Source organism: Sinocyclocheilus anshuiensis, unplaced genomic scaffold (assembly GCF_001515605.1).
Source record: "Sinocyclocheilus anshuiensis isolate Anshui unplaced genomic scaffold, SAMN03320099.WGS_v1.1 scaffold3011, whole genome shotgun sequence".
Taxonomy (NCBI): domain Eukaryota; kingdom Metazoa; phylum Chordata; class Actinopteri; order Cypriniformes; family Cyprinidae; genus Sinocyclocheilus; species Sinocyclocheilus anshuiensis.
Window position 1 is genome coordinate 228,303 of NW_015549563.1, and position 13,360 is coordinate 241,662.

General features: G+C 37.2%; 1 protein-coding gene and 1 pseudogene across 1 annotated transcript in view; one reads left to right on the forward strand and one right to left on the reverse strand.

Annotated features, from left to right (window-relative positions):
- The window catches only part of LOC107657204 (inhibitor of nuclear factor kappa-B kinase subunit beta-like), a 37,704-nt pseudogene extending 30,887 nt beyond the window's left edge, over positions 1–6,817 (forward strand).
- Positions 6,818–7,892: 1,075 nt separating this feature from the next.
- LOC107657206 (voltage-dependent anion-selective channel protein 2-like) overlaps positions 7,893–13,360 on the reverse strand; it is a 15,993-nt gene continuing 10,525 nt past the window's right edge. Inside the window, exons 5-8 of the mRNA XM_016445229.1 lie at positions 11,905–11,962; positions 11,417–11,643; positions 11,282–11,339; positions 7,893–8,612 (exon numbers count right to left, since the gene is read on the reverse strand). Of these exons, the coding sequence (XP_016300715.1) occupies positions 8,521–8,612; positions 11,282–11,339; positions 11,417–11,643; positions 11,905–11,962 (435 nt within the window). The 3' untranslated portion in view covers positions 7,893–8,520. The remainder of the gene's footprint in view (positions 8,613–11,281; positions 11,340–11,416; positions 11,644–11,904; positions 11,963–13,360) is intronic.

A 13,360-nucleotide genomic window follows, 5' to 3' on the forward strand; every position in this document is an offset into this window, starting at 1 on the left:
GATGCCCGTCGCTCTCTGCTCCTGGTATTTGTCGATGTCGATGTGCAGACTGGTGCTGAAGAACTCCAGCGTGGCTTTTAACCTCTGGTGCATCGACACCATCTCGTTCTTCTGCTTTGACAGCGTGCCGTTGTGTCTGAGGAGACTCATGCTGGAACAGAGAGAGCGATCGGGTCACTTACAGCCTCTCACATCAGCGTTAGCTCGTACAGAGCGCTTCTCGTCTTACATGGCGACTTTCTGGCCTTGCTGCAGTCTCTGCCAGTCCTCCTTCAGCGCGCGGATGGTGTGCCACGCTTGACCCCACGTGCGTCTCTGGGAGCTGTAGGGCAGCGAGCGCTTGGGCTCGTTCTCTACACCACAAAACACAGATCAGTTTAGGACCCTTCTTATATACAGTGCATGTTATTGTGGGTGCTTTAAAATGCCTTGAATGATTTTAGATCATCTATTAGGAATTGTTCAGATTCCAACAATATGACCGGTTAAATTTAACAACACTGCGTAAAAGAGGCATGTGCATTGTGCACTGTCATGTAAATAAACTAGTGCTGTCAAACGATTAATCGTTTGACAGCACTAGTTTATTTACATGACAGTGCACAATGCACATGCCTCTTTTACGCAGTGTTGTTAAATTTAACCGGTCATATTGTTGGAATCTGAACAATTCCTAATAGATGATCTAAAATCATTCAAGGCATTTTAAAGCACCCACAATAACATGCACTGTATATAAGAAGGGTCCTAAACTGATCTGTGTTTTGTGGTGTAGAGAACGAGCCCAAGCGCTCGCTGCCCTACAGCTCCCAGAGACGCACGTGGGGTCAAGCGTGGCACACCATCCGCGCGCTGAAGGAGGACTGGCAGAGACTGCAGCAAGGCCAGAAAGTCGCCATGTAAGACGAGAAGCGCTCTGTACGAGCTAACGCTGATGTGAGAGGCTGTAAGTGACCCGATCGCTCTCTCTGTTCCAGCATGAGTCTCCTCAGACACAACGGCACGCTGTCAAAGCAGAAGAACGAGATGGTGTCGATGCACCAGAGGTTAAAAGCCACGCTGGAGTTCTTCAGCAGCAGTCTGCACATCGACATCGACAAATACCAGGAGCAGAGAGCGACGGGCATCAGTATGACACACGGGCAGAATCAAATACTAGTGTACTGCTAATTTCATACTGTGCAGTGTATACTGAAAACTGCTGTATAGTAGTATATGTGACCCTGGAGCACAAAACCAGGGTAAACGCTGTAAATCAACACACACACTCATACTAATATATATATATATATAGAGATAGATAGATAGATAGATAGATAGATAGATAGAGAGACAGAGATTATTATTTCATAATCATATTTGATAGATCAGGCTTTTAGATGGATAGATAGATAGATAGAGAGACAGAGATTATTATTTCATAATCATATTTGATAGATCAGGCTTTTATGGCTCATATAGTTTGATATAGTGAGAATATAAAGGAAAAAACAGCAACATTTTATTCAGAGGCCAAACTGGGTAAAAAATATGCAGTTCTTTATAACAGTATAGCAGATACTTACATAAAATAATATAAATATCTGTTGTCACTCAATATCTCACAATAATATGCCCTAGTATGATGATATTTAAATGCTTAGCATGATGATCAAAACATATAATGCCATGCAATACAATGATTGAGAGATGAACAAATAAACGTTCCTTGAAATAAACGTGATTATGTCATGCGTGAAGTCCAGCTAGTGCAAGACCAGCATCTGAGGTTAAAAAGTATATGCATTTGTATTTTTTCTAGAAAATGGCAGATGGTTTCGCTAGATAAGGCACTTATTCCTCGGCTGGGATCGTGTAGAGCTGCACTGAAACTGCAATTTGAACCTTCAACCCGTTGATCGCCATTGAAGTCCATTATATGGAAAAAAATCCTGGAAAGTTTTCCTCAAAAACCTTAATTTCCTTCCAACTGAAGACAGAAAGACACGAACGTCTTGGATGACACGGGGGTGAGTAAATTATCAGGAAATTTTCATTCTGGAAGTGAACTACTCCTTTAAACTCCTGAGTATCTGTAAAAGATTCAGTGTCATGAACCTCTGTAGTCTGATACCTCATAAACCTGACTTTGTTTCCCAGCAGACTGATGTAAATTACCTGCTCAAACTCACCTGTGTTGTGTTTTGCAGTGAGGTGAAGGCCATGGAGCTCTTCCGTAAACTGAGAGAGAAACCCAGAGGTAAGACACTCGCTCTCAACATCCTCAAGACGCGCCGATCCGTCACGTGATCTTGAAAGTGTCTTTATGTCTCCAGAGCAGCGCAGTATGGGCGACTGCCAAGAAGTGATCAAACTGGTGGTTCAGGCCGTGCAGTTCTACAAGTGGAAGTTACGGGACTTCTACACACACCTGAGGTCGGCTTCTGTGTGATTCTTAATCATATTTCATTACGAACTTCTCTGTAGACACAACATCCTTGTTTTGATGGGTTGTGATATATGGGGCAAATTCCAAACTGCTTTTTTGCGCCCTCGAAAGGCACTTCGGGAAGGGGACGCCATTTGTAGAGACGTTCCAAATGAAAGTGAACAACTGAATCCCTTCACGAAGGGCCCTTCCAGAAGTCCGTTAGCGAAGGGAACATGCGATTGTCACTTCACGGAAGTGATTTCCGTTTGTGATCATGTGAATGTCATATGTAACTTTAGAGACGGTCCCTAAATGTGCGAATATCGAATATCCAACGTCAAACCAACTTCTGTTTCAAACCTTGCTGTCTACATAGGAAGCTTCCTTCTAAGGCACCAGTCTAACTAGTATTGAATCTCAAAGGTGACAGAATAAAACATTTGTGTGTTGCTAAACTAACAAAATAAGCCAAATATTATAGTACACAAATATAGGATAAAATAGGTAATTAAATTAAACTTTTAAAATTATCTCTAAATTATCCTCACAGTGAATAACACATTTGATGTTTGGCATTTAACGAAAAGAAGTAATACTTAATTGTCCTACCTTTTAATGAACTTCACGTCTGGAGAAGTTAGTAGTAATTAAGTAGAAGTAGTAAAAGTGAAAAGCACCTGTATTTCGGTACTAAAACCGTAAAAAAAAAATAAAATACCGACTGAATTCGGTACCCGCTGATAGTCGGCTGCTTTGAAACCCTCCAGCATGTAATTGTGCGCAGGTTGCCAGGTCTGCGAAACAAACCCACCTAATTGCTAATCAAAGCTAGCCCAAAAGAAGCCCAATGGCGTTTTTCCACGTTTTTCCCCTACGTTCCGGGGGCGGTGGTAGCTATAACTCGTGGACTATAAACAAGCAAAAGTGTAAAAGTAGCCCAATTATGCTGATATGTTGTGGATTATGCCGAGTTCACGCTGCACGATTTTCAAAGACGTCGCATCACTGTTGGTTTCACACTGAACGGCTATCTGGGGTAGCATTCAGCAGAGGTGTAAAGAGTACCTAAAAACCATACTTGAGTAAAAGTACAGATACCTTACAGTGAAAATTACTCCACTACACGTTACAAGTCACCAATTCCAAAACAACTTGAGTAAAAAGAGTATCTGATTTTAACAGTACTTAAGTATTTTACTTATACTAAATATAGGCTCAAAGATGCACTAGTCAAAGAGACACGCCACGCAAACTACGTTTCATATAACTCCTCCCCGAACTTCCCGCTTCCCTATGTCTTGCCGATGTGTTTTTCAGTCAGAAATCATTGCACACAGTGTGGTTGTGAATCGCCGACAGCTCCAGATATTTAGCATGCCAAATATTTCACGGGCGTCGGCGACGTGTCGGCGATTCCCTCAGATCGCGTCTTTGATAATTCACACTGTGCGATTGTCACTCGCGTGAACAAGCACCGATTTGCCTCCGATGTTGGGCATTTGCCGGCGATTTCGCAAAACCTGTCGGCGAGTGAAAAATCGGGCTAAAATCGTGCAGTGTGCATTAGTAGCGGATTCTGCGGAAAACTGCGGACTTGGCAACATTGTCTCTCTCTGTGAAGAGCTCGACGGGTTCTATTTACAACGTGTGTTTTTTTAAAGCGTTGTAGCCACTAGCCAATCACAGACATGTTTGTTGCGCTTGAGGACGCAATGGCCAATCAAATTGTCAAAAGCTCCTGTATTTCGATAAGCAAGTCGATACTGAAATTACAAAAATACATACTCAGTTTCGGTAACTAATGCTATACAGTTGTTTTCAAATCCTCCCGCGCGTATGTGAAGAACGTCGGCTGTTTCTAATTGCAACGTGTTTTTTGAAGCGGTGAGCATTGTAGCCAATCACAGACATGTTTGATGAGCGCAGGAACGCAGTGGCCAATCACAGACGTTTAAGATTGCGTTCTTAACGCTCGCGAATCTTGTCATAATAACCAAAAATGTATAAACACGATCTAATAAGACCTTCATTGTGCTGTGTAGACTGCTTTTTTATTACATAGGGAGTTTTCGCAAAAGCGCTGAATTTTAATTGACTTAGAATCGTACAATAGCGATGGACGGGACAAGAAAAAAAAACTGAAAAAGAAAAATAAACCTGGCACTTTTTCTATTACGAGTAATGTGTTTCTTTATTATTCGTTTTATGAATAACTTTTCATCAGACCTTTTTAAATTCATGTTTACTTGACTGAAAAATATTTGAAGGATACATACTGTTTTGATGTATTTTTTTACTTAAAATTATACTTTAATAATTAACTTAATTATGAACTGAATGACACTATTGTCTTCTGTAGAGCTGCTTTACAGCTGAAATTGCTGTATTGTATAAAGCACTATATGACCTAATATTTTTTTAGTTTTTAAATAATTAGTGCTAAATCTGTTAATATTTATATCTATTCATTTTGTGTCTTGATACATTGAAAATAAACTAATTAGTATGGAATTTGTACCTTTAACTTGATAATTTTTCTGTTTTCTTTTTAATTTCATTGCTTTATCCTGTATACTATTCAGGAATGACCTGTTCAGTCATCATCATAATTGATTTAAATGTATAAAAATGACATTAAAATCTGCCTAATGTGCATGTGTGTGTGCAGTAAGACGATGGTGTGCCGTCAGAGTTCTGGAGCTGCTGCCGCGTGTGGAGGGGATGGTGAGTGCGATGGCCCACAGCGAGAAACAACTGCTGCACCTGCAGGAGAAGAGACAGAAGGAGCTGTGGAACCTGCTGAAAGTGGCCTGCGTATGCATACTACTCATACTACTGCAGTATGCACGTGTGCACTTGCACAATGTCGTGTACTTGACTTGAGCTTGTGTGTTTTAGAGTAAGGTTCATAGTCCAGTGAGCGGCAGTCCAGACGGAGGACGAACTCCACCGGCCCCTGCACACCCACTGATGTCCCACAGACCGTCCGACGTACCGCAGGCGTGAGTCCAGCGTCAGAGCGTGTGAGACACACTTTGCATTCATTTGCATGTTTCCATCATGAGTGTTTCTCTCTCGTGTGTGTTCAGAGACGAGTCTCAGCTTGTGATTGAGGAGAGCAAGATGTTTGAGAGCCGCCTGCAGAGTTTAGTGCAAGACACCATTCAGGAAACAGAGTCCAGCATGCAGGTAACTCGTTTGAGAAATATAACTATTTTGACTCGTTTTGTAGTTTTTACTGAATTTCAAATTCAGCAAAATGCCCAAAATGAAAATTTGCTTAAAATGTGCTCGCCCTCAGGCCATCTAAGATTAGGATGAGTTTGTTTCTTCATCAGATTTGGAGAAATGTAGCATTGCATCAGTGTCTCAGCAATGGATGCTCTGCAGTGAATGGGTGCCGTCAGAATGAGAGTCCAAACAGCTGATAAAAACATCACAATAATCCACAAGTTATCCACACCACTCCAGTCCATCAGTTAACATCTGGAGAAGACAAAAGCTTAATGTTTGTAATAAAAAAAATGCAATAATGAGACTTTTTAACTAAACGATTGCTTCTTTTGCTGAAATACGAGTCCTCTATCCATAATAACGCTTCCTCCAGTGAAAAAGTGGTCTGGTCTGAATGTGGAGAGAAATCTGCACAGATCAAGCACCGTTTACAAGCCAAAACAGCTCTAAACAAATCTGTGGGTTGATTTTGATGAGAGAGGACAAAATGAGATGGACTTTTTCAATGGAGGAAGCATTATTATCGAATATGGACTCATATTTTAGACAGAAGCAACAGTTAAAACACCATACGAATGGATCTGATTCTTACAAACATAAAGCTTTCAGCTTCTCGAGACATTAACTGATGGACTGGAGTGGTGTGGATTACTTGTGGATTATTGTGATGTTTTTATCAGCTGTTTGGACTCTCATTCTGACGGCACCCATTCACTGCAGAGCAAGTGATGCAATACATTTCTCCAAACCTGATGAAGAAACAAACTCTTTGAGAATAATTCATACCTCATTAAAACATGTCCATAAAACACGCAGATCAGAGATTATATCCATCACTGACATTCATCTCTTTCTCTTTTAGATACTGAGAGAGTGGAAGTGGTTGAACGGAGGGCAGGATTTGGCTTGATGTCACAGGTTACCAACGAGTCGAACCCGAGTTTGTCAGAGTCAGACTGTTACCTCAAGAGCGAACGAACATGATGCTGTACTGCCACCAACTGGAGGAAACACGACACTGCAGGCAGTGTGTGCTGACGATTCATTCCTGTGAAATCATTTCTTACCTGTAAGAGGTTATAAACCCTTAAATATAGTTTTTTAATCATTTATGTTGACAATTTTCCAGCCTTTCTGATGTTTTCTATGCAAATGCCTCTTCACATTTTGTGCACATTTGTGTATAAATGTTGTTGGCTCCATGACAAATAGCTCGTGCTGTTCCTCATTTGTAAGTCACTTTGGATAAAAGCATCTGCTTATTGAATAAATGAAAATATAAATCCATCCTAGTTAGACCAAGTGTCTGATCACTCAGTAGGTGTCACTGATGTGTAAACATGGACATTTTATTCATTTTCATCCTTCATGGTGCTATGAAGATTTCATGACAAAAGGTAAACTTATCCAGATCATACACATGAGCATGTGAACCTATGAAATATGTGAAGTACAGTTTCATTCAGGGAAATTATTTTTATATGCTGAGAAAAAATAGCACCTTTTCTTTGGTACACAGATAGGTATTTTTTTACAGACAAAAAAATGAACAAAATGTTGCATCCAAGTATTTTGTGTGTTCATTTTTTTCTAGTGCAATTTCATTAAATATAAACATTTTTAGAACCTAAAACTTCTGAAATATATCTTAAGTTATGGAAATTATTTTTATATGCTGAGAAAAAATATAACTTTTTCTTTGGCGTACAGCAGCATATCACTTCGTATCACTTTTAGTATCGGTGAGATATAGTTTGTATTAATATTTTGATATTATATTTTGTTTTCATGTTCATTTTAGTTACAGTTTTAGTAATTTTTTGTTTTTGTAATTTTTAATAAAAAAAATTGTAATAAGTCTATAGTTTTTATTAATTTTTATTTTGGTTTTAGTTATTTTAGTATGTTGTTATTTCATGGTTTTAGTTTTAGTTAACTGTAATAACATTGGTGTACAGGGTTTTTTTACACAAAAAATAAGTTATATTCAAGTATTTCTTGTTTATGTTTTTGGGTTCTAGTGTAATTTTAAACATTACAGTTTTAGTAATTTTTTGTTTTTGTAATTTTTAATAAAAAAAAATTTAATAAGTCTATAGTACAGGGTTTTTTTACACAAAAAATAAGTTATATTCAAGTATTTCTTGTTTATGTTTTTGGGTTCTAGTGTAATTTTAAACATTTAATTTGTTTTTTTATTATTATTTGACCAGTGTTTGCTTTAAAAAGCCAATGAAAATAGGTTTTATTCAGTCAACATTCCTCTTTATTGAGTTCCACAACATCAGTTTCTTCTAGTCCTCCGCTTTTAACATAAGTGACTTTTTTACGGGGATAAAAACAAGTAATGGACCGTCCTCTAATAAGTCCAGCCCACAAACACAGACAACAAACTTATGATAAAATATTATGCATTTGGCAACGAACGTTATAAAGAAAGTGTGGGGCTTGACATTCAGAGAGGCGTTTCTAATTAAACATTAAACCCTTGAACTAAAAGCACAACACATCAGATCCTGTGCGACTGTTCAGAAACCAAAACCTCAATATTTATCTAGTTTAAAAAAAAAAAATTGATATGGTGCCACGTGTGTAACATTACAGGTGCTGTGATATGTTGCCATAGTGACCGAGAGGAAGCTGTTGTCGTGGTGATGTCACATATTGAGCTGGTGATGGAGGATTGGTGTGGCAAGGAATCAAGTGACTGGTGATCCTGTTTATTACTGGTTCTACGGGGGTTAAAGGCCAGATTAGTTAAGGAGGAATTACGGGGAGAAAGGGCGATGTGTTTTCGCAGGTGCTGAAGTCGTACCGTCAGCTCCCTGCGTTTCTTTTCTTTCCATTAATGCCTCTCTGCTTCCGTCCGTCCGTCGTTACACCTCCAGCTCGAAGCACATGCCCACCTTATGCCCTCCGGCGTTGAAGTTCTTAGTGTCGATCAGAGCAGATAGAGTGAGTTTCACACCTACAGAAGATACAGAACATTTATTAGCTTCACTGTTGGCTTGACGAAGTCAGCATACTGAAATCCTTTTTAAGCTTCTTCTTCTTCTGAGACTTCATTTGGATTGTATCTCTGCTACAAACTCGGCTCAGACCTCCAGAAGGGTCTGACTCAGGTTGCTATATCCTTTCTAACTGAACACTTATGGCTTTCATAAAACAGACTATCAAATCTACGAAAAATCCCATAAGCTTTCATTGAGGGATCAAAACTTTTGTACAATAACACATAAAGAGTATTGAAGCTGTCTACCACTAGCAAAGTTATGCTAGGACAACATGCTAACTCATGCTAGAAACATGCTAAAACATATCAAAACATGTTTCAACGTTATTAACATGTTAAATCACGATAACATGCTAAAACATTAGCGACATGTTAAATCATGTTAGAAAATTGATAAAACATGATAGAAACATGTTAAAACGTATTTGTTAGCAATGTGCTAAATCATGCTAAAACATTAAAACATATTTAAACATGTTATTTACAAGTTAAATCATAACATGTTAAAACCTGTTAGCAATGTGCTAAATCATACTAGTAACATGCTAAAACAGGTTAACAACATGTTAAAACATGCTAGCAATCTCTAAAATCATGTTAACAACATGTTAAAAAGCTAACAACATGCAAAAACACGTTAACAACATGTTAAATCGTGCTAACAACAGGCCAAAACGTGTTAGCAAAATGCTAAATCATGCTAGCAATGTGCGAAATCATGCTAACAACATGCTAAAACAGGTTAACATGTTAAAACAAGCTAGCAATGTGTAAACTCATGCTAGCAAAATGCTAAACCATATTAAAACATGTTGAAACATGTTAGAAACGTAAAATCATGCAAACAACATGTTAAAACATGTTAACAAAATGCTAAATCATATCTAGCAAAATGTTAAAACATCTTAACAATGTGTTAAAAAGCTAACATGTTAAATCATGTTAGCAACATGCTAAAACATCTTAGCAAGATGTTAAAAAATGCTAACAATGTGTTAAAAAGCTAACAACATGCGAAAACACGTTAAAAAAATGCTAAATCATGCTAGCAACATGTTAAACCATATTAAAACATGTTGAAACATGCTAACAACATGCTAAAACATGTTATCAACATGTTAAATCGTGCTAGCAACATGCAAAACGTGTTAGCAACATGTTAAATCATGCTAGCAATGTGCTAAATCATGCTAGCAACATGCTAAAACAGGTTAACATGTTAAAACATGCTAGCAATGTGTAAACTCATGCTAGCAAAATGCTAAACCATATTAAAACATGTTGAAACATGTTAGAAACGTAAAATCATGCAAACAACATGTTATCAATATGCTAAATCATTCTAGGAATGTGCTAATACATGTCAGCAGCATGTTAAATAATGTTAGCAACTTAAACATGTTAGCTTAAACATTTAAAGTCCACGTGAACCGGAAGTTGCTGCCGACTTTATTTCAGTGTAGTGACGTATTTCCAGCTGAAACGTAATATTGGAGAGAGGGCGTAGTTTTATTTTTGCGCTCCTCCTCTCATCTCTCACTCATAGCAAACTAATGGTTGGATTGGTGTGTTTAAGGATATTTTGCCCAAGCCGCCAAACTGACGTCATCAGAAAAGGAATGCCATTCCAGAGTGGAAGTAAATGTTCAATATATAATAGAGGGCGTGGTTTTATTTTGGCGCTCCTCCTCTCTGTCTCGCACTCATAGCAAACTAACGGTTGGAGGGGCGTGTTTAAGGATATTCTGCCCAAGCCGTCAAACTGACATCATCAATGCAACCTTTTTGTTCTAACAGTGTATGATTTCTATTAACATTACAGAATAGAACATAATCTATATTATCTTTCAACGTTCAATTTAAATAAATGTAATTGTACAAACTATGTAGGCTACGATTTCAATTTGTTTATTGTGAAATAACTCAAACATATGTTTTTTTCTGTCCTCTGATAAGCATTGTTCAGGGCTGCTGTTCCCAAAAGCTTTAATGCTTTCTTATGATACTTTTGGGAAACGCAGCCCTGTTTGAATGCACTTTTAGAAGTGAGTGAACGCTCTCTTTGATGGATTGGTTCTGTCTTGCAACATCAGCGTGTTCAGATGAGCAGGAAAATAGTTCTATCCTACACAATTACTTGTGAAGAAAGGTTATTCGTCCAATTCAATGCATTTGTACGCATTATTATTATTATTTTAAATAAACAAAATCACTGGTAAATAAAACACACCTTAGTATCAATATTTTTAGTTAGAGTATCGATACTTAGGATCGATACGCCCATCCCTAGTCATCAGAGAAGGAATGCCATTCCAGAGCGGAAGCAAATGTTCAGATTTTGATTAAAGATTACCGAGACAAACAATTTTTTTCAGCGGATTAACTTGCACGGATTAATTGTTCACATCAAGACTAGCAATGTGCGCTAATAAAGTAAATAAAGTCAATTTTGATTTCATGGGGACTTTAAGCAATGTGCTAGAACATGTTAATGACATTTTATTGGCTTTGAGTAAAGTCTTCAAACTTCAAGCTTTTCAAAGTTATTTCAAACTTTTAAGTTTGTAAACACCTAGTTAAGGAATGAATGTCTGATTATTAATGACATGAAGGTGTTTGCTCACCTGGCCGGAGGCTCTGTGTGTATCCTACTCCAACCAGACTAGCGTTGTTGACTTTGGCCTGAAGAGAGACACAGGGTTATTTATCATCTACAGTCAGAGACAGTCCGTTGTTACTGGATTGTGTTTTGCACTCACAGAGATGGAGGAGTCTTTATCTAGCTGGTATTTGACAGCGATGCCAAAGCGTGTGTTGTTACTGCCTGCGGTCCAGGCCAGATTCACCGCCGTCTCCAACTGACCGTTCACCTTCTGATAGATGGAGCCGCCGAACTCTGTGCCATCATTACTGCAACACACATACAAAACAACACAATTAACTTCAAAAGGGCTAAATACTGTTTGTAAATCACATCTCATTAGCACTATGAGCCAGGATTGTTATTGTTAAAGGTGGGGTAAGTGATTTCTGGTAGCCAATGTTGACATTTGAAATCACCAAAACAAATATGCCCCTACCCCAAAAGGGTCTTGCCCCTATTTTGATAGCTCCGCCCCAAACATATGTACGCAACCCAGGCAACGATTAGTTCTGTGAAACAAAGCAAAACCAATGTTACACCGTGTCTACACCGGACTCGAGTGGCGCGGCGCGACAAAATACTATAGAACTCATTATAATCAGTGATGCTGTCCAGCCGCCTTTCCGGTGTCTGTGTTACTGGAGCCACCGGTGGAGAACTCCTGAGAAACGAGAGAGAAACACAGGAAGTGAAAGGATGCAAAGAAAGAGAAGAAGAACAACAGGCTGCACCAGCTGCTCGTAAAGTCATGTTAATTCATACTAGGAGCCTAGTTAGAATAGAACCGTATGGAGTTAGTTTGTATCTCAGTATCTTATTTGGTTGCACCATCTGTTATCAAATCCAAGACTTAAAACTACATAATTCAACTAATTCAGATTCAATTAAACTTAATGATCAAAATAAATTAGTAAGACATTAAATTTATTCTTTTTATTTCATTCATAATTTTAATTTTTTTTATTAAATTATCGCTGTTTCTTAATTTAATATTCAATACACCAAAACGGTGATGGTGATAATGCACAATTGTCACAAATTTAAAATGAATAATCCAAAATCAACAAAATATTGCTTTTATTACAGAAATTTTTTTTTTTTTTATAATTTTTAATTTTTTTATTAACATTTTATTTTTATTTCTATTTATTTAATATATTCCTGCAAGACTTGTTTTGGGAACAAGCTCTCCATAGGCTAAAGCTGAACATATCTTAAACCTTTACTTTACTGTGTTTCACTTTTAACTTAATTATATAAATAAAGAACACAAATTTAATTTAATAGAATCTAATGCAATGTAAATATTTCTCCGTATAATCCAGAAGAGTAGAAAAAAAAACAGAATTGAAATCAGAACACAAACTGTTTACCAGACAGCTATATTGAGGTCACTGTGTATTTGGGTTTAAACTGAATTATGGGAAGATCTTTCTCACGCAGCAACCTTCTCAACATTAGTGCAAAACAAATTTAGCTGGAAAGTTGAGCAGCCAAAAGAGACCAAACAAATTCACATCCTCATGTAAAACATCCCAGTCTTACCATCTGACATCGACGTCCAATAAAGAAAGCAAGAAAGACAGAAAGAAACAGGTTAGGAAAGAGATACACTGATGCAAACATTCAGATTCATGGGGAATGACAGAGAAACATTCCCAACTGGGGATTTATCATTCACTAAAACCATTCAAATAAAAAATTGATACTTGAAATAAAATAAAAGATATCTGAAAAAATAAAAATTTCTCATTTTGAACTTAGATTAAATAAATATAATACTGAAATAAAACTCATAAAAATGTAAATAAAATAATAAAAAAACATGCAAAAAAAATTGTAAAACTTCAACTAGAATTAAAATTACAATTATTTTAAAAATTATATAAATTCATTAAATAGAAATGTATAAAAAATAAATTAAATAGAAATTATTTTAAAGATCTATAAAATTCTAAAATAATTCAAAATATTAATAAAAACTATAATAGTATCTCAATGATACTGAAATAACACTGTCTGGAACAGAACCTTTCTGACCCAGATACAGACGAGAGCA